General features: G+C 58.3%; 1 protein-coding gene and 1 non-coding gene across 11 annotated transcripts in view; both read left to right on the forward strand.

Annotated features, from left to right (window-relative positions):
- EP400 (E1A binding protein p400) overlaps window positions 1-27,441 on the forward strand; it is an 88,139-nt gene that overhangs the window by 44,398 nt on the left and 16,300 nt on the right. For 9 of the 10 annotated variants that reach the window (XM_088801097.1, XM_074321448.2, XM_074321451.2 and 6 more), the window contains 23 exons: window positions 553-739; window positions 2,476-2,642; window positions 3,900-4,069; window positions 4,823-5,062; window positions 7,043-7,207; window positions 8,295-8,450; window positions 9,246-9,340; window positions 9,755-10,026; window positions 12,084-12,286; window positions 12,367-12,536; window positions 13,869-14,065; window positions 17,547-17,658; window positions 17,754-17,897; window positions 20,688-20,828; window positions 21,043-21,126; window positions 21,565-21,699; window positions 21,942-21,986; window positions 22,062-22,215; window positions 22,408-22,649; window positions 22,765-22,938; window positions 24,701-24,837; window positions 24,939-24,995; window positions 27,294-27,372. In XM_088801097.1, coding sequence (XP_088657223.1) covers window positions 553-739; window positions 2,476-2,642; window positions 3,900-4,069; window positions 4,823-5,062; window positions 7,043-7,207; window positions 8,295-8,450; window positions 9,246-9,340; window positions 9,755-10,026; window positions 12,084-12,286; window positions 12,367-12,536; window positions 13,869-14,065; window positions 17,547-17,658; window positions 17,754-17,897; window positions 20,688-20,828; window positions 21,043-21,126; window positions 21,565-21,699; window positions 21,942-21,986; window positions 22,062-22,215; window positions 22,408-22,649; window positions 22,765-22,938; window positions 24,701-24,837; window positions 24,939-24,995; window positions 27,294-27,372 — 3,526 coding nt within the window. The remainder of the gene's footprint in view (window positions 1-552; window positions 740-2,475; window positions 2,643-3,899; window positions 4,070-4,822; window positions 5,063-7,042; window positions 7,208-8,294; window positions 8,451-9,245; window positions 9,341-9,754; window positions 10,027-12,083; window positions 12,287-12,366; window positions 12,537-13,868; window positions 14,066-17,546; window positions 17,659-17,753; window positions 17,898-20,687; window positions 20,829-21,042; window positions 21,127-21,564; window positions 21,700-21,941; window positions 21,987-22,061; window positions 22,216-22,407; window positions 22,650-22,764; window positions 22,939-24,700; window positions 24,838-24,938; window positions 24,996-27,293; window positions 27,373-27,441) is intronic. The other variant, XM_074321455.2, reaches the window with a different exon arrangement.
- Window positions 13,469-13,600, forward strand: LOC141569309 (small nucleolar RNA SNORA49). The gene has a single exon (XR_012492809.1). It is a non-coding gene; the product is annotated as a small nucleolar RNA SNORA49 (small nucleolar RNA).

Consider the following 27,441-nt stretch of genomic DNA (forward strand, 5'->3'; position numbering starts at 1 on the left):
CCTCCGCAGCTCCTTCCTGCCTCACCTGTCAGGACTGCCTGTTAGGGGGGCCCACCCCTCCTCCCGGAGGTCTCTGCTGGAACTTTCTAGAGCACTCCAGGCTGCATCCCATGTTTCCTGCATAGCACCGGCATGCTGTGCAGTTTGGTCTCTGTGTGTCCTTCACTGCACCGCAGGGTCAAGGCCCGGGGACTTGCTGTGGGAAGGCCTCTCCCCGCTGCATGCGAGCAAGCACCCTCCTCCCTGGGTCAGGAGTTCTTGGCCCAAGCTGTGCAGGTGCCACCATGGCTTCACGGCTTCACGGCACACCCTCGTCACATTGGGCTGACGGGCGCCGTGCTGCCCTTTACAAGGTCCTCTTCCTGCAGACAGGAGGCCTGGAGCCCCCCTTCCCCCTGCGCCCGTCCTGTGTGTCCTGCGTCGTCGGGGCTGTGGGGCCTGGAGTCATCGCCGTGGGCAGGGAGTGGGGCGTGATTCCTAACTGTGTCTGGCGCGGCTGTTTCTGAGCGGCACAGTGGGCTGGCACCTCACTGCTGCCCTGTCCCCGCGCAGGACCCAGGAGGCGCTGAAGAGCGGGCACTTCGTGGGCGTGCTGAACGTCCTGCTGCGGCTGCAGCGCATCTGCAACCACCCGGGGCTGGTGGCGCCCCGGCGCCCCGAGGCGTCCTACACGGCAGGGCCGCTGCAGTACCGCGCCGCCTCCCTCATCCTCAAGGCGCTCGACCGAGACTCCTGGAAGGTAAGGGATCTGGGGCAGGGGCTCGGGGCTCCGTCAGGTCGGTGCCAGACGACCGTGTCCCGCCCAGACGCAGGGCGGCAGTGAGCCACGTTTGTGACGTGCCTGCCCCTGGACAGAACCTGCCTCTGGACTGGCCCGTGGGGCCCGTGTGCCTGGCCGCGCAGTGGGCCGTGAGACAGGGCACAGTGCAGCATGACAGGCCGCGTGGACCAGGGCTGTGGTGACAGCCGCTTAGGACGCGGGACCTGTCTTGGGCATGTGCCGGCTGCCATGGGGTGGTCTGACGCCTGAGTTCCCTGCTGTGACCCCTCCCGGCAGGCGCCACTCACAGGCCCGGGACCTAGAACCTTCCGCTTCGTGTCCTGGGTGGGCGGGGACAGGCCAGGGACTCTCTGGCCTCAGCTTCCTCACCACGTAGGGAGGTTTGAGGATTGACTGGTCCAAGGGCTGGAGGCGAGCAGGGTGCTCGGGAGGGGGTCCACCTGCTTGCTTTTCCCACCAGTATGGTCACTACTAGAGGAACGTGTTTCACCGAGTTACAGAACAGCTGAGCTGTGGGTGGGACGGTGGGTCTGACTGGGCCTCAGGTGTGTGTATGGCGGGGAGTCCAAAGCTGGTAGAGTTTGCGTTGTGCTCCGTGTTAACACGCTGGGACAGCTCATCACTCTGACACGCAGCCTCAGAAGTGCACTGCGTGTTGGTCTCAGTGTACTCGCAGATTTGTACAGCCATCACCACCGGTTCTAGAATGTTCCATCTCCCCAGAGAACACTGCGCACATTAACTGTCCCTCTCCTGCCCCTTCCCAGCCCTAAGCAGCCCTCACTTGCATGCACTTTGAGTTCACCTATTTCATATAAACTCCCACTTTCACGAACGTGGCACCAGTGTGCCAGTGTGTGGATTCCGTGTGAGTAGCATGTTTTCAGGTTCACCGTGTGATGGCAGGACTCTCTGCTCGTGAGGCTCACTAGTGTCCCACCCCATGTACAGCCTGCATTGTTTGTCCACCAGCTGGTGGGCATTTGGGTCATTTCTGCTTTCTGGCCGTTGTGACTATGCCGCTGTACAGGTTTCGTGTCCCTGGGGCGTGTGTCTAGGCCTGGGGCTGCAGGGTCATGTTTGACCTTCTGAGTAGCTGCCAGACCTTCCACAGCAGCTGCACCTTTTCTCTCCCCCCATCCATGTGTGTGGCCCCCCCGGGGATGTGCCACCTTCCCCACGTCCCTGCTCACCCCACCCCCCGCCGACTCCCCACTGCCCACCCTCTGATTTTCGCACCCTAGCGTGTGAGAAGCTGCACACTCAGAATTGAAGCCCAAGTGGGGTCCCTTGCAGGGATCCCCAGCTGGGGACTTGGGCAGTGCGTCCTAGCCGAGAAATGAGCGTCCTCAGGTGCCACAGGTCCCCCTCACTCGCACCAGCACTCTCGGGTCTGTCCCCCTGGGTGTCTCCCCACGCCCCCTCCTCTGGACGAGGCCTAGCACCTCCGTGCCATCAGCCTCCCTGCTCCTCTGCCTCCTCCATTCCCACTGCCCCTCGGGGTGACCCAGTGCGATCCTTCCTGTGAATGATGGGGACACTGAGGCATACTGAGCCCCCGAGTGGGGCGCAGGTGGGCCCTTCAGGGCACGTGGCCGCTCGGGGCCATCTTCCTGTTGAGAAATGTACTTTGATTCTTAGTCGAGTGCTTTTTCTACTGCCTCAGCTAATTTTTTTGTTCTTTTTCTACTTAGGAAACCGATCTTTCTATATTTGATCTTATTGGCTTAGAAAATAAAATGACTCGCCACGAGGCAGAATTGTTGTGTAAGAAAAAGGTGACGCGGAAACTCATCGAGGAGCTGTTCACTGCACCGCCCCCACCGGGCAGGCCGCCGGCCGCCAGACTAAAGCCCAGCAGGTGTGTGGTGGGGAGCGTCACCTCCCGCTCACCGTCCCCCCCGCAGCCCTCAGGGAGGCCTGGGACCAGGTCTGAGTTTCACATGACACCTGGGCTGCAGGCTGGTGATCTCATGTGTTACTGGCATCTCCTGGGAACTGCCCACATGCCGTTGGTTTCTGCGTCGCTCTTTTTAAACGGGGAGTGTGAGCACTTGGAACCTGCTGGGTGGATGTGTGGCCACTCACCTGCCTGAAGAGCGACCCTTTTCATCGTCTTTAAGAAACATTGGGATTTAGGAGGGGTACACGTGGGGACAGGGTGGTCAGTCCGGATTGACCTTGGCGTGTGGTGGGGTGGCAGTTGTCGTGGCCAGGTGTCTGTGTGGTGATGGCAGGGCACGCCGTGGGGCGCTGTTGGGGCCCTGCAGGGGCCAGACCGTGAGGGCCTCTAAAATGAGGGCTTGGCAGTGCCATGAAGCCTGGAGAGGTTGGACGGTGAAGTCAAACCCCAAGTGATTCAGGACAGGCTGAACCCAGCAATGCCCGGGTTAAAACTGGGAAAGACAGAGAGTCGTGTTTTTGAGAGAGAGGGTCAGTTGTGCACACTGGCAGCCCTTCTGGCAGCCTCTTCTGCACGTGCCTTCCCTGGGGACGCGGGACTGACCGCCCATGCGTAGTCCGTCTTGCCTGCACTCGGTGGAGCCTGAAGCCCTCAGTTAGCTACACAGATGGGCGGCGAAGCTGCCGCCCTCGGGCTGGCCTTTTGCCGGCTGCTCTACCTGTCGTGGTGTGCAGGCTTTTTGAAAATGGAGCCTTCCTGGCCTTGCAGTTTCCCAGGTGAAAGAACCGTGGAAAGGCTTTTGCATTGTGATAGAATGGGGCAGCGGCATCCGTGCTGGGGACCCTCTTCTTCAGGCTGAGGCTGTGGCCTGAGGGGCGCCGTCACCAGCTCTGCCCTTTCAGTCCGTCAGCGGGGCTGCCTTGTGATCTTGCACCCCACTTCAGACTCGGGGAGTTGTGTTAGGTCCCTTTTCCTAACGCACACCCGCAGAGACCGCCGACTTAGTGACTGGCACGCCCACCACCGAGCGTGGGGTGGGTGCGCCACGTTTGTGGGACCCACCAGAGCTGGACGCCGTCCTGCGCAGAAATCCCTCCCCCCTTTTACACGGCCCCTGGCTGCCGTGTCGGCTGCCGTGTCGGCTGCCGTGTCGCTGGCCCCGCAGCCCGGCCTCTGCACCTCGTGATGCTCTGCTCCTGCCCACACGGCGTCTAGGTTGTTCCAGCCTGTGCAGTACGGCCAGAAGCCCGAGGGCCGCATGGTGGCTTTCCCCAGCACGCATCCGCCCCGGACGGCGGCCTCCACTGCGCCCACTGCCACTCCGCAGGGCCACGTTCGAGGACGGCCACCGATTGCCACGTTCTCTGCAAACCCAGATGCCAAAGGTAGGCCTCGCGTGGGGTTTCTCTCGGTGTCATGGAGGGTGTTTGTGGAAGACGTTCCTTGTATTCTGGCCCCTCTAGACACGTGGCTGTGTCCCTGAGCAGGAGTGGGACCCCTGCTCCAGCCCTGCGAGGGGGCCACGTGCAGAGGTCACGTGAGCTTGAGGCTTTTCTGTGTCTTTAAACTGGGTTTCCCCACACGAGATGCTGCGCCCAGCAGAGTCGTCGGTGCGACATCAAGGGTGCACCGTGGGGACGCGCTGTCGTGCGGGCACTGCACGGCCATGTCGCTTCCAGAGCTTTGAGGAGGCCATTCCTGTCGTGCCCTGCCATCGCCCACGTCCCCCTGCTTGTCACTGTGGAGAACGATAGGCCAGAAAGCAGGAGGGGTGATGAGGTGGCGAGCCCAGCCCTAAGCGGCGGCCCTTGGGGTCGTGTCCATTCGTGCATTCTCGAGTGTCGCCGGGGCGCCTCGTGTGCTCAGGACGGGTCCTCGGGGTCGCAGGGGCGGACTCGTCACACCTGTTGGCTGCAGAGGCACCGTGCAGCCTGCTGCGGACTGGCAGTGGAGTGGGGATAGTTCAGAGCGGAGGGAAGTGCGCGCTCTCTCACCACAGTGGCCTCCTGCCCCCTTTTCAGAGGGCTTCTCATTTGAGCCCCAGTGGAATGTTTGTTTGTGTCTTTGAAAGCCGGGTTAAAGAATTGCCTTTGTTGAGAACCTTTAACAGCTCTGCACAAACACCTTATCGATTGCAGCGGCCGCAGCCCCGTTTCAGACCTCGCAGGCCCCCACCGGCGCTCCGAGACCACAGGCCACCTCGACCTTCAGCACAGCAGCTAGCCCAGCCCATCCTGCGAAACTGCGGGCTCAGGCCGCGGCCCCCGCCTCCACCCCGGGCCCGCCCCCGCCCCAGGCCCCGGCCCCCTCGCACCCGGGGCAGGGCGCAATGCCTCAGGGGCTGCTGCTCACCTCGCAGGCCCAGGCGCGCCTGCCCAGTAAGTGGCCTCGCCTCTCCCGTCGGTTCTGCCACCTCTTTTCCCAAGAAGTCACGTTTAGACCAGTGCTGTGGGAAGGCCCCGCTCCACGCCTGTCTGCCCGACCCCACACCCATGCCTCCTTGGACACTGTCCTTCCCGGCCCTGAACCTGCTGACGTAGGGCTCCTCTCCAGGGCCAGCGTCGAGGGCCTCATCCTTGCTGTCCTTTCTCAGCTCTGCTTTCCTCCCTCGCTCATACTCTGCTGCTGTGTGCTGGTGACCGCACCTCGCCTTAGTGTGGCCAGGCCTCGGGCCACCAGCACCCACGGCCAGCTTGTGGGGCAGATGGTCATAAGATGAAAGCAGGGCACTTCCTGCCAGCCACGGGAGCTAGCGTTCGCAGTCTAGACTGGACTTCTTTAGTCTTACGCTGTGCCAGATTTAAAGCTGGACGAGTTGTCGCTCAGCTGACACCCTTTGTAGTAACGCAGTGACCGAGGCACCACAAACTTCCTAATCTCAATAGAACTTACTGTGACCAGTGCAGTTAGCACATCCCCAGATGTCACCTGGACCCTGTTCGTTCTCCAGTAGCCAGTGCCCTAATGGACCCAGCATGGGCTGCACCGTTCCTTAGAGCCACCTCAGGCTCTGGGGTGTGACAGGCCACATGGAGGCCTGTGGGAAGGGGGGCAGGCGCGGTGTCCTGCGGGGTGGCCGGCCATCGCCTGCTTAGCTGCCTGAGGGAGGGAAGCGCCTGGCTGTGTGGCACTTGTCTGCCTGGGCTGGGAATTTGGTGGGCTGTGCGTGGGACCTGGGCTTGGGAGCGTAGTCAGCGGGGCGCCCTTCACTGACCACCTTCAACTCCATGGGCCAGCGAGGGCTAACGGGAGGTTCGGTTCTCCACGCACATCTCCGCGTCTCCTCCTTTGTTTCCTTGCCTGTTCACGGCTTCTGTGCCCAAGAGATCTCTGGATGGTTTTCTAGTCTTTTGCTAACTATTCTCTTTATAGCATCACTAATAACTCTTGCATGGATTTTCTGGGAGGGACATTTAGATTCAGACGTCAACCCCTGGGTAAAAGAACCATTAACCCTGTTCAATTACAGCCTGGAGGCAGCGACTTTTTGAGTTAGGTGCATATGACTCCGTTGAGTTACGGTTCCAAAGCAGTGTATGAAGCAGTGCTCAAGTGCATTTCTTGACAGTAAATGTTATAATCGGATCCTACGATCTAGTTCAAATCAGTGTGAAACTTCCTGTCATACAGCGACGTTGGTGTGATGTATTTATGTACCGTGTTGCCCCGAAAATAAGACCCAGCTGGACCATCAGCTCTAATGCGGCTTTTGGAGCAAAAATTAATTTAAGACCCGGTCTTAGTAAAATAAATGTTATAGTAAAATAAGACCGGCTCTTATATTTTTGCTCCAAAAGAAGCATTAGAGCTGATGGTCCAGCTGGGTCTTGTTTTCAGGGAAACACGATACTTAAATATATTCCCAGTTTTTGAAAAGGTTCTGAGTGTAATTGAAGCTAGTTACCTGGAGTGATATGTCTTGTTTACCTCTGTGAGCTAAATTGGACACGCCCTTTTTTACATTTTGGAAGTTCTCTGAAAGTTGAGGTCAATACGAGAGTTTCAGAGTGTATTACAAGTAGATTTCTGCTGTTTTTGGTATTTGCTACTTATTGGTTGGAGAGAAAAGGAAGATGTTCCTTGATAGTTTGGTTAATTATAGTAACATCTGATGATCTAAGATCTCTTACCAGTTATAAGTAGATAAGTTAACCATTAAAATGTGATGTTAACTTTGTTTTCTGTTTTTTATTAAAGTAGTTATATTCTGAAAGTGCTAGAAAGCACTGCCTACCTAGTCAGTGTGTCTGTGACACTTTGGTTCACTACACACCATTTGTGTGACACACGATCGTCAGTACAACCTTCGCAGACTCGCCCGAGAAATCCCAATCCCCTTTTTCTCTGCGCTTCTGCAGGTGGGGAGGTCGTCAAAATAGCCCAGCTGGCTTCCCTCGCGGGGCCCCCGAGCCGAGTCGCCCAGCCAGAGACGCCTGTGACACTACAGTTCCAAGGGAACAAGTTCACCCTGTCCCACAGCCAGCTGCGGCAGCTCACGGCCGGCCAGCCCCTGCAGCTGCAAGGTATGCGGCGGCAGCCCGCCTCACGGCCAGCGGTTTCGCCTCTGCACCGTGCCGGTGGGGCGGCCGGGCAGCTGTGCCTGTGAGCTCAGCGCCTCCCCTGGTCCCGCCTCAGTGAGAGAGCGTGTGTGCCACCGGCTGCCTGGTCCTGACGTGTGTTCAGTGGACGATAACCATTTTTTAAAATCTACCCTTTGCTAAAAGTTCCCTATTTTTGAAATCAAAATAGAAATGTTTGCTACTTTCTAATTTTGAAGTGTCCTACAAATGCCAAAGGACCAGCAGTTTATGTAGAAGTTATGCTCCTTTACGTACATACGTCAGTTTCACTGCAGACAGAGCCTCCCAGGATGACGTGTGTGCGGAGTAGCGGCTTTTGAAGGACCTGAAGGAAGCAGTTTAAGAGGCGTTAGTGTGAGTCCTAAAGACCATAGCAGTTCAGTCGTTCCGTTCCTCTGTCAGTCAGGGGTCAGTCCTGGCTGCCGGCTCCCAGCAGCCTCTGGGACCAGTTGCCCATAGCTCTTTTCAGGGCACAGGGCGCAAGAGAGTCGCACAGACCGCAGAGCGGAGGTCCCGGGAGCCTGGAGCAAAGACACCGTTCCATTTGCTTTAATCCTATATTTCTCCAGTTTTTTGAGCAAAGGGGTGAGGCCACTGGTCGACATCTCTGGTGGATGCTAGTTTGTGTCAAGCGTGGGCTGTTCCATGGGAAAGACTCCTCCACATGGCAGGTTGACATGGCCAGGTCCCTGAGCAGTGCCACAGGCACGGCGTTCAGGCCCCGAGCGCTGCCCAAAGTCAGGCATTGCTAGGAATCGACGAGCCTCTTCTTGACATTAAGTAAAATGACTTCGTTCCTTACGGTTTTTATTCACTATAAGGAACGAAGTCATTTTACTTAATGTCAAGAAGAGGCTGAGTGAACAGTTTTCATTTTTGTCTAAGTAACTGAGTTTGTGTTGCCATGTTGGAGTAAATCTGGTTCTGTGTGTTTGGTGTATGGCCTGTTTGCGTGCACTTGGGAGTGAGTGTGACTGGGAGGCAAAGGCACACGCCAGGCCTGACCCTCCTGGCACACATGTGATTGCAGGCAGCGTGCTGCAGATCGTGTCCGCCCCCGGGCAGTCCTACCTGCGACCTCCAGGCCCCGTGGTGATGCAGACCATGTCCCAGGCAGGTGCCCTGAACGCCCTGGGAAGCAAGCCTCCAGCCGGGGGCCCAGGCCCCGCACCTGTGACCCCACCAGGTAGAGTGCTCTGAGCAGCAAGGAGACCTGGCTGTGACGCTCCTTTTTGACTGCATCTCGGGGAACTGCACTGCGTTAGGGATTGCTGAGTGGTGCCCCAGGACCGAAAGTCCCGCTGTGGCCATCTGACTACCACAGACCGGCCCGTGCCAGCTGGCTTTGTTTGCTTTCTCTTTTGCTCTCAAACTTACTGACTGAATATCACCAGCCTCCGCTCATCGTAGGTTTTTGTTTGGTGCTGAAACTCCCCCAGGACAGGTGAGGGAGCAGGGTTTGGGCCATCCTCCATCTGGCTGGCCTGTGCTGCTCTGTGTCCATCCCACAGCCTGCCTCCCACCTGCGTCCTGCTCTGCCCGGACACGCCCATCCCACCCACCTCTGCCCTCCTGGGCTCACCTGAGCAGAGCCCCTTGGTCCTCGGAGCTCTGAGCAGCCCCCGTGCACCAGCCTCTGTCAGCACGAGCAGCAGGTGTGTGGGATGCTGGGCTCGCCTGCTAGTCCAGAGGGCAGTGCTGACCAAGGGCCGCGGCCCAGGTGGCCGCTGGCCGGCGTGATGGCCACGGGCCTGGGTGCACACAGGCACTCACCCGGGGAAGAGACGGACTGGCGCTCACGCAGCCCAGAGTGTGGCCAGAGAGCAGGAGGGCTTCGCTGGCAGTTCGGACAGTTTCACTTGTTGCGCGTTCCAGAACTGCGCTAGTGATAGGTGGTACTGTTTCCGAGGGCGCACTGGAGGACGGCGAGGACTTGCAGAGGGTCAGCAGCCTGTCCCCAACGCGTCATTTCTGATTGCAGTCGGTGTGCCTGGCCGGGTGGCCGTCAACCCGCTGACCGTAGGGGACTCTGCAGTGGCCTCCAAACCAGCGTCTCCCATCGGAGGGCCTAGCCAGGTAGGGGCCCGACACTGGCACCACCTCAGGCTGCTGGTGACACGGGATGGTTGGGATGTTTGACGGCTTCTGTGAGGCATCATCCATCGCTGTGCCTTTAAAAAAAGTCCCAATTGTAGAATCTTGTCTTTAAAACACTTCGCTGATAAAAGAAATGGAACTGGGCTTTATGATTGCGAAACTCTCCTTTCGCATATTTCTACATTCTTCTATCCGTGTTCTGGGTGTTGAAAATGCTCACTGTCTTGAGGAACGTTCCCCGCGCTGTCAGGAGAAAGCGTGCCCGTTTGCTCTGCTGCTCTTCTGTCACTGTCTGCCGCAGAGCAGGCCCTGCATGAGGCAGGGACCCCCACAGGGCTGGGCGACGGGCCTGTTGTTTCTGAGGACCCGTTTTCATCACTGTTTCTGATACAGGAGGAAAAGGCCCGACTTTTGAAAGAGCGGCTGGACCAGATTTTTTCTGTCAATGAACGACGCTGTTCCCGCACCCCCGTCTACGGCAGAGATCTCTTAGGGATTTGTTCCCTGGCTGGCATGGAACGGGTACCGTGGCTTGAGGCTTCGGATAGCAGGCACGGGAAGGGGGCCGGGCCAGCGAGCCGTTACATATCACCCTCAAACAATCAGAAGGACCTGATTTTGACGCTGACCCAACGTCAGGAGTCCCTCCAGGATGTCATCAACAGGTGAGTGGTGCCACTGCCCTAAAACCCCTCTGGGCCCCACCTCTTCACGCCTCCCCGCCAAGCCCTGGCAACCCCGGCCCGTTCACCATGCCCGTAGTTCGGCCCTTTCCCAGAATGTCACATGGCTGGAGTCACAGTGTGCGGCCCTCTCAGATTGGCTCCTTTCGCTCAGTCACATGCATTTAGCTTCCCCCATGTCTTTCCATGGCTTGACAGCTCGTTTCTTTCTGTCACTGAGTAATATTCCACTGTCTGGATGGACCGCAGTGTATCCATCACCTACTGAAGGGCGTCTCAGTGGCGCCCGGGTTTTTAAATAAAGCTGCTGTAAACGTAAACGTCCGTGTGCAGGTTTCATGTGGACATAAGTTTTCATCCCCACGGAGTGTGATTGTTGGAGCGCATGATGAAAGTGTGTTTAGTTTTATAAGAACCCGCCAGGCTGTCTTTGGAAGTGGCTGCACCATTTGCGTCCCCACCAGTCGTGACTGAGTGTTCCTGCTGCTCCATGTCCTCACCGGCGTGTGGGGATGTCATTGTTCGGGATTGTGGCCGTGCTGGCAGGTGTGCAGTGCTGTGTGGCTGCGTTTGCATTTCCCTGATGACACGTGATTTCCCAGGTGCTCATGTGCCGTGTGCATGTCTTCTTGAGTGAGGCGTCTGGTGAGGCCTTAGGTTCATTTGTAATCAGGTTGTTGGTTTTCTTTTGTTTTAAAAGAGTTTTTCGTATACTTTGCATCAGATGAGTCTTTTGCAAGTATTTTCTCCCAGTCTGTGGCATGTGTTCTCATTCTGTTGATACTGGCTGTTGCAGAGCAGGAGTTTTTAATTCTAATGAAGTCCAGCTTATCAGTTCTTTCTTCCATGGATCATGCCTTTGGTGTTATGTCTAAAAAGGCATTGCCAAACCCAGAGTCATCTCGGTTTTCTCGTGTGTTGTCTGCCGGGAGTTTTATCATGGTACATTTCACACTTAGGTCGAGGTACCGTGTGCAGGGTGGGGGTCTGGGTCTGGACTGGGTTTCTGCGTGTGGATTTCCAGTTGCTCCAGTGCTGTTTGTTAGAGAGACTGTCTTCTCTCCTGTCTCGTTGTCCTTGCTTTGTTAAAGGGCAGTGGCCTGGACTTCCGTGGCCTGTCTGGGCTCGCACTGTTGCGTCGATGCGCCTGTCTGGTCCTCAGCAACCCCACAGCGTCTTGACGGCTGTAGCTCAGTGGGCAGTGGGAGTCAGGGAGTGTCCGTCCTCCGACCTTGTTCTGCGCCTCCTGTATTGTGTGAGGTGTCCTGGGCACCTGCTTCCCCGTGTAAACTATAGAATCAGCTGACCATGTGCGCGGGGACCTTGCTGGGGTTCTGATGGGGTTGTGTTGAGTCTGCACCTCAAGTTGGGAAGTGCTGACCAGTGTGGGGTGTGTCCATGAACACGGCCATGCTTTGGTTTCGTTCTTTGACTTTGTTCACCGGCATCTGGGTGACAGGTGGCTTTTTGGTTTGCGCGCAGCTGGTAGGTAGCCAGTCAGGAAATCCAGCCTGGGCTGACGTCCAGAGTAAGGGCCTTTGCTGCAGGGGACACCTGGAGGCCGGGAGATGGTGTCAGGTTGGCTGCAGCGGCTCACTTGAGCCATCACAGGCTGTCCTTATAGGGCCCCTTTCGCACAATTGGGCTCCCTCTTGGTGGCACAGTGGCTGTGGCAGCTCTGGGTTCCTGTTCTTGCCTCGCCCCCAGCCCTCCCCCAACCCAGACCATGCAGGCGACAGAGCACCCGTGTCTCAAATTCCCATCGGAAGACTCGCCCTTCATAGGAACGTCCTACGCTGGGGTTTCGACCTTGGGTGGCCCTCATTGCCAGGGCTGGCGGGACCCGTTCGTGGTCACTGTGACAAAGTATGGGACCGCAGCCTCGTCACCCATGGTGACTAGAGTCAGGCACGCCGGTGACTCCAGCTGTCAGAGGGTTCTGCCTGCTGCCTCCTCCAGCCTCCAGCGTCTGAGACAGAGGTGCCGCCAGGTGGAGACTCCGGGTTGCCGCATGTGACGACCTGCTTTCTGCTTCTCAGGGTGGTGTGCGTGATCCCGGCGGTGGTGGCCGCGCCCCCGTCCCTGTGGGTGGCGAGGCCGCCTTCCCTCTACAGCCACAGGATGCGGCTCTTCAGACACCGCCTGCGAGAGCACACGGCACCCTACGCCCAGCAGCTGCGGCGGGCAACGGCCCTGCTCTCGCTGCGGTTCCCCGAGCTGAGGCTGGTCCAGCTCGACTCAGGTACGCGGGGTCCATGTGCTGTCCACGTGCCACAGCCACTGCCTGGGCAGCGAGACACGCTCGGCGTTGTCCCCTCCTAGGGAAGCTGGAAGCCTTGGCGGTGCTGCTGCAGAAGCTGAAATCGGAAGGCCGTCGGGTGCTGATCCTGTCGCAGATGGTCCTCATGCTGGACATCCTGGAGACGTTCCTCAACTTCCATTACCTCACCTACGTCAGGATCGACGAGCATGCCAACAGTGAGCAGCGCCAGGTAAGCAAGCACGTGCTTTCTTCAGGCCCCCGCTGAGTAGACAGTGCTCTCACCACCCTTCTGAATGGAGGAAGTTCAAATGTCTCAGTGTCTTTGGACTCAAGTGAGGCTGGAGCTCCACCCAGTTGGCTGGATGTCGCAGAATCAGGACTGGTGACGTGCAGTCACTGCAGGACAAGAGTGATGGACAGAAGGGGGCCGGGGGGGCGGGCACACCGCACAGACGACTGACCGTTCAGGAAACCCAGGTTCAAGCCACATGCCGTTCTCGCGTGTCAGATTTGCTGAGGGCGTCTGGGCCCCGTCAGGCACAGTGAGACCGGCATCTCATACGCTGCTGTTGGGGCACAAGCTGCTGTGGCTTTAGAAGGCAGCCTGCGGGGTACGGGATGCGCCTGGCCTGGTGAGTCTGCGTCCCAGACCTGTCCCTCCCAGCACCGCCACCGCCCTGGAGGCTTCACACCCGGTTGTTCCCTGCAGAAACCTGGGAACACCTCCCAGTGGGGAACGAGGTCCTGGGCCAGTAGTGGGGGAGTGGGCAGTGCACTGTGCACGTGCCAGGGCCTGGGCAGTACCGCAGACACACACCGTCCTAAGGAGCCCACAGCGTGACCGAGGAGGCCTTGCCCACAGCTGTGCCGGACAGGTTGAGGAGCGTGGCAGAGTGCTCTCGATTGCACAAAGCCAGCGGCTGGCGTGTCGGTCGTGGTGCCCACGCCGCACTGTCCGGCACCCGCAGGACCTCCTGGTGCGCAGGTGCCTAGAGGGCCTGGAGGGCAGCAGGCCACCGCTCACCACAGGTCTCTGGGTGGTGATGCTGTTTGCCTGTATGGTCTGTTTGGTGTTGAATTAATCGCAGAAGAGACGGTCCAAGCGAGGCCACTGAGCTCTTGGCCCAGAGTGGGTGCCAGGCCTCCGTCCTGGTCTTCCCACGCCCTCAGCCTTACTCCAGGGGCTTTCTGCTGTAAAGTGCCCTGGCATTGCCTGGGGGTACATGAAAAAAGCACAGACCCTCCCCAGGAAGACTCTGTTTTCTTGTGGGGCCTACGAATTGAGCTGACAGCCCTTGTCATGTGGAATCTGATGCTTTCCTTTTGGCAAGTGATGAGTCATGGGCATTAAACAGCGTGTGGGCTGTTTGTGACCAGTAAGCGAGTGGACACAGTGCAAAAAAGAGCCAGAATCAAGTGCTAAAACCTGATGTGATTTGAACACGGAAACACAAAGCACAGTCTCGTTACAGAACGATTTCTAACCGATAAACATCAGAAAGTGTAGAGGTTGCCCCGCGTTTACCGGGAGGGCCAATGCCAAGGTTCTGTGTCATCCTAGGAGCTGATGAGAAGCTTCAACAGAGACAGGCGGGTCTTCTGTGCCATCCTGTCCACTCACAGCCGCGCCACCGGCGTGAGCCTGGTGGAGGCAGACGCGGTCGTGTTCTATGACAGCGATCTGGACCCGGTGATGGACGCCAAGGCGCAGGAGTGGTGTGACAGGATCGGGCGGCGCACGGACGTGCACATCTACAGGTGCGGCCGCTCACCCGAGTCTGACTGTGTGTCCTGCAGGCTGACTCCTGCCCCTGCTGTTTCAGCTGTTCCTTCACCCGTGACATTTGGGTTGCTTGAAACTACCTGTTAGGTCGCTTATAACTTGCTGTCCTTTCAACATGTGTTTGTGTGCGTCTTTTAGGGGACCCGAGTCTTAGAAGGATGATTTATATTCCAGGTCGTTTCAACTAACATCGGGTATAAAGTATCGTTTAGTAAATTGGCTGTTGAAAGAATTGCAGTCTTACGGCCCAATGTGTGTAACTGAGGAGAGTGAAGAAGGCTGTACTCTTGTGCCTAAGCTGCGAGACGTGCTTACCGTGTAATAACAGTGGGTGTGTGTCCTGCTGACTGTGACGTGTAAGAATCCTGCGTCTGCATACTGTTGCTTTGTACTTCCTGCCCGGTGTGTGCTGAGCACTGGCCGTGCCCCTGCTTGTGGAACCCGTCCTCTGAGGGACGTGGGTTCCCTCGCATGAAGTCTCCCGGTGCTGGCTGCCCCAGGACCGAGACCGAGGGCTGTGCACGTAACACCGCTGTTTCCATCAAGATGTCGTCATCCTAGTGCCATATCTGAGTAGCTCCAGTATTAGTTTTCATTATAAACATATTACCTATTCATTTAAAAAACAAAAAAGAAAAGCATGTAGAGAAAAATGAGTATCCCCCAGAGAAAGCAATTAATGACATGTTGGGGGCATGTCTCTCCAGACGTGAGTCCTGCCATCAGTCTTATTTTGTAACCCCCCTTTTTTTAAACAGTATATATTCTGAGTTTTTCCATGCTAATGAATATAAATTGGGCACATCGCTTGTATATAATGAATGCGTTGCCTCGTGTAGCCCTCCTTACCGTTGGTCCTTCAGGCAGAAATGGAAAGTCCTTCATCCTCATAGCCAGCCTGTGCGCACTGGGGATGAGGTAGCAGGCAGGCTGTAGGACGTCCGAGGTGCAGAGCGTAACAGGGCACGAGAGGGCGCAGGCCAGGTGTGGTGACCGGAGGGGTCGGCTGTGTTCTTGTACAGGAAGACCTGGTTCATGAAAACGGGAAGTTGCCACAAGGCGTTACTCAAATTTAACATAATTTTTTTTTTTTTTTTTTTTTTTTAAACAGGACTTTTATTGGGGAACAATGGTCAAATTGTTGTCCTTTCAATCTTAGTTGTGGGGGGTTCTGTTCAGCTTCAAGTTGTTGTTCTTTCAGTCTTAGTTGTGGAGGGCGCAGCTCAGCTCCAGGTCCAGTTGCCGTTTTTTCTAGTTGCAGGGGGCACAGCCCACCATCCCTTGCGGGAATCGAACCGGCAACCATGTGGTTGAGAGGACAGGCTCCAACCAACTGAGCCATCCGGGAGCTCAGCGGCAGCTCAGCTCAAGGTGCCATGTTCAATTTTAGTTGCAGGGGGCGCTGCCCACCATCCCTTGCGGGACTCGAGGAATTGAACTGGCAACCTTGTGGTTGAGAGCCCACTGGCCCATGTGGGAATCGAACCGGCAGCCTTCGGAGTTAGGAGCACGGAGCTCTAACCGCCTGAGCCACCGGGCCGGCCCCAAATTTAACATAATTTTAACGGCAGCCCCAGTTACGGGTGTTCATGCACACATGCACACACACAGTTGGATCAGTTGGTTTTGCAGTGTAGTTGGAGGGAGAGGTACCTGCCGTGGCAGAAGTGATGAAAAGGGCCGCAGGGGGAGTGGTGCAGGCTTTGCCCGAGGAGCGCGCACGGAGCTGCCGTGAGACTCCACTCCGAGCCACTGCGACCTCAGGTGCTGTCAGAACCAGAACAGCCGAGCAGTGCTGGGAGCGAGAGCCCAGCCTGGTGGGGGTGTAGCAGGCAAGTCAGCGGGACTGGGGCGCCATCGATCCAGTAAAAGCTGCTGCCGGTGCTGTGCTTCCTGCGCACAAGAGGGTGGGGTGGGCACATTGGTGCCCACGTGATGACCAGGCTTAAGGATGGAAGTGTGAAAATAAAGCAGCAGCCTTAGAACGGTGTCTGAGAGATCCCTGTATCGTGGAGCTCGAAGGGGATCACTTGACTGAAACAGAACACAAGGAAGGAGAGAGACACAGATTGGACCACAGTCAAATAGAAATTTAAGGGGCCGGCCCGGTGGCTCAGGTGGTTGGAGCGCTGTGTTCCTAATGCTGAGGTCGCCAGTTCAATTCCCACACGGGCCAGTGAGCTGCGTCCTCGACAGCTAAGACTGTGAAAACAGCTCTCCCTGGAGCTGGGCTGCCTTGAGCAGCCGGAGGTCGGCATGGGCTACCATGTGTTGCCAGGAGTGGTGGGTGGCCAGCGTGAATGGCGGTGGGCTGGCAGCCGGCAAGAGCTGCCGTGAGCTGCTGTGAGTGGCTAACCGACGACCAGCGACCAACAGCCTCAGTCGGGGGAGCACAAGGCTCCTAACACCAGCATGGGCCAGGGAGCTGTGTCCTACACGACTAGACTGAGACACAACGGCTTGAACCAGAGGGGGGTGCAGGGAAGCTGAAGAAGGGGAAAAAAAGAAAGAAATTTAAGAACTGGAAAAGGACACCAGAAGCAGAGCTAGCGGGCTTGGGACATTATTTGCAGTTCTCAGAACAAACAGAGGCTTAAATAGCTCTCACGAGTTGAGAAGAAAGGTAGAGGACCCCCTTGTTTAAGAAAGGGGAGGGCACCTGAGAATGTGAACGGGCTCCAGGTGGACAAAAAACGTGACGAGATGCGCAAGCTCGGTGGCAGGTGGAAGGACGTGCAGGCTGGATGTGCGGTGGTCTCTCCTCACGTGCCCCCGGCAGGTGCCGTCCCCGGCAGGTGACACAGGAAACGGCATGTCTGCTGGCATTGCCGGTGGGGAGAGCCCCCTGGGGACGTGGGATTCTCCCGCTGCACTGGGAGCGGTTCAGCCAGGTGTGACGTGCAGATTGCACCTGCCCTTGGCCCAGCGTCACCCTCCAGGAGTCTGCCCACCCCCAGAAAGTCGGACCCGTGAGCACTGACCTGGGCAGCCCACGGCCCAGTGCTGGGCAGCCCCTAGATAGAAACAGTTCACTGGGCTTTCGGTGCTCCTGTGTGCTTTCTGTGCTTCCGTTTTTAAAACCAACTGTCCGGGAGACAGCTGGCAGATGGGTGTGGGGGAGGCAGGCGGACCTCGCTGTGTGAGTGTGAGCAAGTGTGAGCACAGGTATGCAGGGGTGGGTGTGCACCAGTTTGTCAGCGCTGGAGACGGCAGAAGGGGCATGCCTGCCTCGAGCTGCCAGAGAGGTGGGGACACAGCGGGTGGCGGGGGCGGTACACCACCAGGCCTCTGGCCACCTCCCCTCCCCAGCCGAGGGAGGGAGCCTCCAGCAGCGCTGGGCATTGCCATGTGTGCTTCAGAGGCCTCACAGCGCCCCTCCTTCCCTGTGCAGTCTCGAGGCGGGTCCTTGTGCCCCCGCGACTTGGCTGTCACTATGTGTCTGTGTTTTGTTTGTAGGCTTGTGAGTGGCAATTCCATTGAAGAGAAACTGTTGAAAAACGGCACCAAAGACTTGATCCGCGAGGTGGCCGCACAGGGGAACGACTACTCCATGGCCTTCCTGACACAGGTACCTGCCTGTGCTCTGCTCGGGCCCAGGGGTCACCGTGGGCACACGGGCGCCTCCTTGTTCCCGGAGGGTGACATCGTGCACTCTGTGTTCAGCGGACCATCCAGGAGCTGTTTGAGGTGTACTCGCCCATGGACGATGCCGGCTTCCCAGTGAAAGCCGAGGAGTTTGTGGTCCTTTCTCAGGAACCTTCTGTCACAGAAACCATCGCACCCAAAATTGCACGGCCTTTCATAGAGGTGAGGACGAAAAGAAGCTGCCTGGAGTCTCGGGGCGGGAGCCAGCACCTTGGCCCGACCCTGTGTCTGGCAGGCTCTGGGCTCCCTGGAGGTCCTCCCCTGCTGGGAGGCCTGTGGGGCTGCGTCATTGTCAATGTCGTTGTCATGGGGCTGGGGCCCTTCCTTGCTCAGGACTCGCCGCCACCTCTTCCATTTTTAAAACCAACTGTCCGGGTGTTGAGAAGCAAGCAGTGCAGGTGCTGAAGTTCAAGGTGAAAAGTCAGGCTCCCGCACAGGGCTCACGGCCACTGTGTCCCGTCTGCTTTGGGCCTCTCGCTCTGTGTCGTGTCCCTGGCACAGAGACGTCTCACTTTGTGTATTGGGAGGCACAGAGATCTAGTTCATTCTTTTAAGGTAGGTGCTGCATGTACTAGTCTGGAAAAGGGGCTTCGACAGCACGAGAGGCCAGTAGGGATAACAGACTGTCCCGGACGTGGCTGTCGAGCTGAGCTAAATGCGTCCAGCTTCTGGGAAGAAGCGCGTGAGGCGCAGAGTGCGCCTGTGAGCGCGGGAGCCACGGCGGTGGGTGGCACGGCCCACTGTTTTCTGGTCCTCGGAGCCGTCGCCTCTCAGCACAGATCCCTCCTTTGTTCTCTTCATAGCAGCGTGGTGTCTGAGCGAGCAGCTTGCACACGCGGCGGCGTAAGGTCTGCCTGCCTCGCCCCCGTCCTAGGTGCTAGGGACCTAGCATTGGAAATCACGCAGAAATCGCGCCCTCCACGAAGTTTACGTTCTAGGAAGGGGAGAGACAAGCAGCAAGCGAGTACAGCGGGCACATCCTCGCCAGGCTGGGGGATGAGCAAGCGGCGTCCCGGGAGCCGTGTCATGGGCAGGGGACAGCACGTGGGTGGCCTGCCCCTGTGTGGGGACAGCGGGCCGAGGGCTGATGGAGGCGAGGCTGACTGGGCGTGTTATTTACAGTGGTCGCCTGGCTCTGTGTTGAGATTAGACCATGGGGACCAGCTCAGAGGCCAGTAGTAGTAACGGTTGGCGGGGGTGTCGATAGGCGTAGACTGGTGTGGACAGGTGTGCGTGGGGAGAATGGAGGGACTTGTGAGTGGAGTCGATGGGCTTTGTGGACGTGGGTGAGAGTCAGGGAAGCTCCCCCTGTGCCCACCAGCCCCTGGGTGGGTGGGGAGCTGCTGTGTGGGGCGCCCTTTACTCTCCGTGTCCTGGCTGCTGGTGTAGCTGTAGTCTTCAGCAGTGGGACGCTCACCAGAGGCTTTGTGCATGAAGGTGATGTATGGGGACACACAGAGCAGTACCCCCTGTAAAGACTGTGCTCGAACGCTGGGATGCCAGTGCCAGTGCCCGGGTGAAGAGGGTGTCGCCTGCCCTCCCACCATTCCCTCTTCGGCCCAATGGCACCCCTGCCAGTTTTGAGCTTGGCGCAGATGCAGGCTGCTCTCTGTGGCCCGGCTTCTCCTGCTCAGTGATGTGTGTTCCATTGTCGCGTCCACTGTTAGCCCACATGACAGGGCTGTGACTCTTTCCACGTGTCGTTGGGTGTAGACGTGTGCATTTCTGCTGACAGTGTCTTGGGGTGGAGTCCCTGGGTCGCCAGTGAGCCCATTTGACACAGACGGAAGCTGCCGTTTCCGAGGTGCTTGTGCCAGCTGCCCTCCCGTCAGCAGCTGCACGTGTCGCTGAGACGTGCGTCCGTGTGCGCCCTGGGGCGCTGCTTCGAGCACACGTGGCTTTTGACTGCTGAGTGTACACCTCCGCCCATGTCCGTCGGCAGCGAGTGTGCACGCCTGCTGTAGTGTTTGCTCACACCTCCGTCCCACCTTTTGTAGCTGGATTGTCTATCTCTTAGCAACGTGGTGGGTTTTCACGTGTTCTGGGTGCAAGGCCTTTGTTGGATCCGCGGGGCCTCTCTCCAGCCTGCCGTTTGCCTTCTTAATGCTGTCTTGCCAGGAGCAGGCACCTTGGTCCCGATGGCGCCCAGCGGACAAGACCGTCCCTGGCGTGTGCGTGGTGCTGTGTGCTCTGCCTACATGGGTCCTGCTGCTGAGCTCGGCACAACGCTTGCTGCCCTTCATTTTCTCCTAGACGTTCCCGTGTTTGTTCTGCACATGTAGGTGTATGTTCTGGGGAAACAATGTCCGGCTAGTGTGACATAGGGTTATAGTTTAAACTGTGTAGACTTTGCCAAGTGGCCCTGGAAAGAGGTTTTCCCAGGTGTTGTCATCCTCTGACCCAAATTGTGACATAATCCCACGTGACTGTCTCCACATTTGTCACATGTCAGGGGTGGCTCCTGGCTCTTGGGACAGGTGCACCATGGGCACACTGCCTTTCGTCACCTGCATCACCTTTTCCGTTAGCTTGTTTTTGGCCACCTTGACGTTGGGTGGGGCTCCGCCCATGGAGGCCGTGGATGTGCCTGTGTCTCATGCACTGTGGACAGCCAGCTAATCGCTCTACTCAGGACCTGTGGCCGGTGGACTAGGCACCCATCTTACTCTGTGCTGGATCTGGGATCTTTCCTGTGCGTGTGGCGTGTGTGTCAGTGCGTGTGGCGTGCATGCATGCCGTGCCTGTGCGTGCCTGTCACTCTTCCTTGTGCGGCATGGTGGTGAGTGTGTCACGTTCATTTCCTGCCCCCTCGACGCTGTGGTCCACGTCTGAGGGGCTCTCAAACACGTGCATCGCCGACGGTGCCGTGTGCGGCGTGGCACTGTCTCAGAACCCCTGAATTTAAAACTTAAAATAGACCAGAGTGACCTGACGTGAGCACGTGACTTTCAGGCCCTGCGGAGCATCGAGTACCTGGAGGACGACATGCAGAGGCCGGTAGAGGAGGCCGTGCCCGGCTCCCCGGACCCCGACAGCGCCGGGCGGGGCCAGGCGCCCTCGCAGTTGGAGGAGCTGGCTGACTTCATGGAACAGGTTTGGCGTTTTTGCGCTCCTGCTGCACCTGGAATTTTTCCTTTACAACCAAGTATTTTAAAAATTTGACCCCTTTTATGAAATATTTCTTGTTCATTTTGGTCAAGAAGAATCATTTTTTTTTTGACTCAGGTGTGGGTGGGGTGTTATAAGGAGCTTAGGCCTTATTAACTTGCTATTAACCCTGTTAAAAAAAACCGTATTTTTGAAACAGCTTACGCCAATTGAAAAATATGCTTTGAACTACCTGGAATTGTTTCATACTTCAATCGATCACGAGAAAGAGAGAAATAATGAGGTGAGAGACGAACTTGATTGTCTTAACCTGTGAGTCTCAGATTCTTCAGTGTGCAGTTGAGTTTGAAGTAAACATGACTCACTACGAATCAAAGCAATAAAAACCCAGTCCCAGCTGTGTAGAAGCTGACTGATGATGAAAAGCCTCTGAAACCCTATGGGGGCAAAATTTTAATTTGCTTTGAAGGAGGGTGAGGGTGGCGCTCGAGACTGGCTATGTTGGGAACATAAGAGGTTCTGGAAAGTGAGCAGCCATGACTAGGAGAGGGGCTCGTGACAGAAAGAAGCAGGGGTTCCTTTGTCTGAGTGTGACCGTCAGTGCTGGAGGCGAGACGGGAAGGAGGGGACATCTGGGAGGGAGGGGACAGAAGGAGCCCTGGGCGGGCTGGGCGTGGAAGCCTCCGGCCCGAGCCTGTCTGCGCCTGTGCACCCCCATCAGGACGCCGTGCTCAACGCCCTGCGGGCCTGGGAGGCGCAGAACCTGCGGGCGCTGCGGGAGCAGGAGGCCCGGGCGCTGCGGGAGCAGGAGCAGGAGCAGCTGCTCACCTACTCTAGGGAGGACGCCTACAGCACGGTATGTGTCTGCCTTCCCAGCGGGCGAAGCCCCGCAGCCTGTGCTCCGGGTGCCAAAAGGTGCATGTTCTGGTGTCCCGGCGACGTGTTGCCGGCTGTGATTAAAACGTGTTGGGAGCCTTAGCACTAGTGAGGCCCATCGTACTTCCTGTCGGGACTTAGGAGGGTGAAGGGAGGGACGTAACTGGCGGCTTGAAGCCTGGAACTGTGACTGTCAAATTGAAAATGCCCCCTTTCGCATAGGAGTACGTCTACGAAGGTGCCGACGGGCAGACGGAAGTGATGCCGGTGAGTGCCTCGCCCCCTCTGCGTGGTGTGGCTGCCTCTGTGTCACAGCTCACGGCCTTTCCCTTCTCCCCGCAGCTCTGGACGCCGCCCACGCCCCCCCAGGACGACAATGACATCTACATCGACTCGGTCATGTGTCTCATGTACGAGACCACGCCGATCCCGGAGGCCAAGCTGCCGCCCGTGTACGTGAGGAGGGAACGCAGGCGACACAAGACAGACCCGTCAGGTGCGCACCTGTAGGCTCTGCCCGCGCGCCCGCCGCTGCCTCACGCAGTGAGGGCCCTCCCGCTGACAGCCCCATTAGCGGGGAAAGCAGGACAGGCTCTGTCTCTGCTCGGGGCTCCGGGCCTCCCGGGGGTCACCTGTCCCTTTCGCTGGGTGCTCTGGTGCCCGCGGGCTGAGCCGCCTCTCTGTGCAGCCGCTGGCAGGAAGAAGAAGCAGCGGCACGGGGAGGCGGTTGTCCCCCCGCGGTCCCTGTTCGACCGCGCTGCCCCGGGCCTGCTGAAGATGCGGCGGGAGGGCAAGGAGCAGAAGAAGAACGTGCTGCTGAAGCAGCAGACGCAGTTTGCCAAGCCCTTGCCGACGTTTGCCAAACCAGCGGCCGAGTCGGGTCCCGACAACCCCGAGTGGCTGGTCAGCGAGGACTGGGCGCTGCTGCAGGTGAGCCCGCGGCCACGCGCCCCCACGTGCACGTCCACACCACCCGACCCCTTTGGCAAGCGGGACGCCTGACCGTGCTCAGCTGGGTGACCTCTGCCTGACCTTGGTTCTCTAGGCTGTGAAGCAGTTGCTGGAGCTGCCCCTGAACCTCACGATCGTGTCCCCGGCCCACACGCCCAACTGGGACCTCGTCAGTGACGTCGTCAACTCCTGCAGCCGCATCTACCGCTCCTCCAAGCAGTGCCGGAGCCGCTACGAGACCGTGCTGATCCCCAGGGAGGAGGGCAAGGTGGGCGCCGGAGGGCCGGCCAGGTGAAGGCCCCCGTGGGAGGGGAGGAGGCTGCAGGCCACGCATCGCGCAGGCACGAGTCCCGGTGCTGAGATGGCCCGTCTGCAGCATTGTGCTGCTTGGCATTCGGAAAAGTCTCTGTGCCGCCATCTTGGCTCCGGGTGCCATCACGTGTTCGGTCCCCTCCCTGTCTTCCTTTGTGCTGGGTGGGTGGACGGGGAGAGTGTTTGCTTCGTGCCGTTAGCTCGTTTGAAGGAACATGTCAGTGCCTCACTGGCCTCGCGGCCACTGCACTGATGTCGCACGCTCTAGACACTCTGGTCCTGCCTAACTGTGAGTGTTGCTGACCATAGGACAGCCAGGTACTTGGTGTCTGTCACCAGGAAGCCCAGAGAGGCAGCTCTGCTGACGGAGCCTCGTCCAGTGCAGGTCTCTACTCGGGGCCTTTGCTCGTCCCTCTGGAGTTGAGTCTGTCTCTCCCCACTTCTCCACCCGCTGTCTTCATGCAGCCCCACCCCCTTCTTGCCACTCGGCAACCACCTCTCCTCGGCACAGTGTCCACGGTCTGTACAGAGGCCTCTGCGTGCTGGTCCCGCCAGCTGTTACGTGTGTCGCCCGCCCACTGGCATGGTGGTCCTCACTTCCAGTGACAGTGTCCCATCAGGATGGGAGGGGCGGTCACGTGTCTGCATGTGCTGAGGTGGGCGGCGCCTGGTGCTGCGACCACGTTTGCTTCTGTTAATGGTTTCTGTAACCAGCTTTCAAATCCTCTCAGGTGTATGTTTCTAAAACAGCTCTCTCAAAATAAGGTATTTGGGGTTTTCTTGTTTAGAAACAGAAAGCAAGCTCCAACACCACCATTTGTGGGGTTTCACCAGAAAGCCTTCTGAGGTCTCACGTTAGGTCAGTTACGTTTTGGGAGTATTTTTAACAGTAGCTGTAACTTTAATGCAGAAAAACGTGAGGGTAAGATTTTGTCTTGTCGGTGGTGGATGAAGCCGATGGAAGGCGAGGCTGGGAGCGTCTGCCAGGTGTGGGACGCTGAGTGAGCTGCAAGACTGTGCGCGTTTAAGCACCTCTGAGAGGAAGGCACCGAGACTCAGAACTCCTCTGCTTGGCTGCCATCACAGTGCTCGGTGCCTGCCTTCCTCTAGGTGACTTGTGTCTTTGCTGTAGAGGCCACCGCGCGTGCGGATGTCCTGCTCATGCCCCATTGGAGCCTGTGATGGTGGCAGTGGTCAGAGGGGTGTGCTGGCGGGACAGGTGCACGTGAGGCCCTGCTGGCTCCAGGCGGTCGAGGGGCGTACTTCACACCCAGGCGAGCCACGGCGGGGTCCCCTCACTGCACACGTGGCCGCCTCTGGCAAGAGTACCGGGCACAGCAGTGCTGAACCCTAAGAGCAGCCTCAGACGCCAGTCCTCTCCACTGTCCACTCTGGGCAGGGGCCGCAGGGAAGGGCAGGTTGCCAGTGAAGGTGTGGGCTCTGCGTTCCTTCTGGGGCCTCAAGCGCTTGGCCGACTGTCCTCCCCCAGCTGAAGGTGGGGCTCCCCATCCCTGGGGAGCTGGGAGGCTCCCTCGGACGACGTGCACGAAGGCCCCACACAAACTGAGGGGCGGCATCCGCACCGGGCACGCGCCGGCCGCCGTGTCGGGAAGGAGGGGCCTGGGTCTAATGACAGGGCTTAACGTGGGGCCTCCGGATCAGTGACGCCCTTTCTCAGGGTCACCGTGTGACGCCGTGCTGCGTCCATTCTGTTTCAGAGTAAGAACAACCGTCCTCTGCGCACGGGCCAGATGTACGCCCAGGACGAGAACGCGACACACACCCAGCTGTACACGAGCCACTTTGACCTGATGAAGATGACGGCCGGCAAGAGGAGCCCCCCCATCAAGCCTCTGTAGGCTCCGGGGCCTCCCTGCGCGGTGGCCGGGCGGCACTGCCTCACTGTCCCTCATCCCTTTTCCCTCCCGTTGGTAACTTTTGTCTCCTGTGCTGCAGGCTTGGCATGAACCCTTTCCAGAAAAACCCCAAGCACGCCTCGGTGTTGGCAGAAAGGTACGTCTGTGTTTGTGACATGCTTTTCACTTTTTGAAGTGGTCACGTTTCTGTGTCCTCTTAAACCCAGTAAGTTTAGTGAATATTTGTGCAAACGGTGCATTGTGACATCGGAGGGGGCCGGGCAGGTGCCCTTGTTCACACTAGGAGGGTGTCGTCCCTGCCTGAGCCTGGCAGAGGACCCGTGACCAGCGACAGGGCAGGAGGGCCTCCTCCTTCCTCCTCACGTCCGCCTCTAATCTGACAGGCATTGTGTTGGCTCTTTCATAAAATACATCCAGTTTGGGGCTGAGTGTACTTGCTTTGAAATTCATCAAAGGAAAAAAAGATGCATGGGGGAGAGGTGAGGGTGTCAGGGAGCAAATGCAGCCGATAGAATGAATTGGGGAGTCTGGGTGCGGGGGACAAAGCGCCTGCTCTGGGGTCCCAGCAACTTCCTGTGTGTTTGATATTTTACGTTAAAATGGGGGAATACGTGTTCAGATGAAACCCAGTTGCCGCCTCTGGTTCAAGCCTCCGTCATGGCCCAAGTGAGGTTGTACAGGCCCCACCTGACGGCCTGCTTTCTGCCAGCCTCTGTGCCCAGCTCTCGGGCAGCCCCAGGCTGGGCACGGCTCTGCTGAGGCCCCCTGTCCGCTCCACCTTTGGCTGTACCTCCCCGATGTCTGCATAGCTGCCCCCCTCCCTAAGGCCCTCGCTCACACGTCACCTTCTTCACCTTGTTGAAAAGTGCCCCCACCCCGACCCCGGCTGCAGTGTTTTTCTTCATAGTGCGAGTCATGGTCGCGTTTTGACTTGACCGGGTTAGCGTCTGTCTGAACTCCGTGGATGTAGGAATTCTGGAGGCTAGAGGCGTAGAGTATGCATTCGATACACACTCGGTGATGAAATTAACGGATGACTTCATTCACCATGCCGGGCCTGGGGACTCAGCAGTGAACGGGACAGGAGCAGTCTGTCCCCCTTTGTGTCTCCTGCGAGGCAAATGCTGAGTGATCGCTACAGATGCTCAGGGCACATCCTGCCTGTGAATAGACAGCCTGGCAGAGCCAGGGCAGGGGGTCTTCTGCGAAGGAGCCTGGCCAGCAGCAGGTGGCTGATTGGGAAAGTCTGGATATTCCTGTTGCGACCTCTGTCCTCCAGGTGAGGCCAGAGCCACATCAGGCCAGTCTGTGTACCTATGTGTGTATAGCCGAGGGGGCAGGGGAGTCAGGTCAGCAGAGCAGGGAGGAGGGAGTTCCCTGAGGTGACACCACCAATCTGGGGGCACCAGCGAGGAGGTGGCCGGGGTCTCGGGAGAGGGCTGGGGCGAAGCACGATTGCAGTGAGTTGCAGAGGGTTTGGGGTGAATGTAGACCCAGCGGAACCCTCGGGCTTGGCTGTGTTTTTGTGCGTTTGGTTTGGGGCAGAGAAGAATCATGTGTGGATGCTGGGGGGCAGGACGAGGAGGTGGGAGCAGAGCCCAGGACAGGCGGCAGGGGCAGGCCCGCAGGCCAGGTGTGCTGCCGGAGTCACAGGTGACACCCAGGGGCGGCCTGCTGTGACAACGGGGAGCCGGGCCTTGTGCCCAGGGCAGGGGAGGGGGTCTCCCTGTGGAGCAGGAGACCCGGAGGCTGGGCCACGGCTGGATTTTGCCCCCAGCGCCTAGCAGGCTGGCGGGGGAATCGGGGAGCGTGTGGCTGGGGCTTTACCACTGAGTCATGAAGGGACACAGGCTGAGGGAGAGTCCCAGGCACTCATATGAAGTCCGCAGGGCGATGGGTAGGACCCACACGGGGGCTGTGTAGACGGATGTGGGTGAGGGCAGAGAATGGGTGAGAAGGCTGCGCCAGAGGCACCAGCAGGTGCGGCAGGGGCCTGGCTGTGCTGGTGGGAGGCCTGAGAGCGGCAAGGACAGCACAGGGCTTTCAGCTGAGCCAGCCCATCTGACAGGAATGGTGGAGGCCGGTAGAGGACAGTGTGGGTGATTGTACGGGAGCCCCCAGGAGCAGGTTCTGTGAGGTGGGCGACCTGGAGGGAGTTTGCTGCTCAGGCTCTGCCTGGAGCCCAGTGCGTGGGGGCTGGGGTGTTCATGCTGCTGCGGGGTCCTCATGGACTCGGGCCTGGGGGAACCGAGACATGAGCGTGGGCCTCCAAGGCAGCCTTCCCACGGGCTGGCTGTCTCCATGCCCCGGCCTTCGGGCTGGGTTGGAGCTGCCTCCAGTACCCGGCAGCTTGGGAAGTGAGGGCTTTGGGTGCCTAGAATGTGTCTACTTCAGAACTTGCCGCTCTATTTTTAACTTCTGCTTTTGTCCACAGTGGAATCAACTACGACAAACCCCTGCCTCCTATTCAGGTCGCATCTCTCCGCGCAGAGCGCATCGCCAAAGAGAAGAAGGTGTGGCAACCTGGGTGGGGCCTGCTTCGGGGGCGGGGCCTGTCAAGTGGTGGGAGGGGCCTGCCAGCA

Source organism: Rhinolophus sinicus, chromosome 9 (assembly GCF_057876585.1).
Source record: "Rhinolophus sinicus isolate RSI-liver-muscle chromosome 9, RSI-T2T, whole genome shotgun sequence".
Classification (NCBI taxonomy): domain Eukaryota; kingdom Metazoa; phylum Chordata; class Mammalia; order Chiroptera; family Rhinolophidae; genus Rhinolophus; species Rhinolophus sinicus.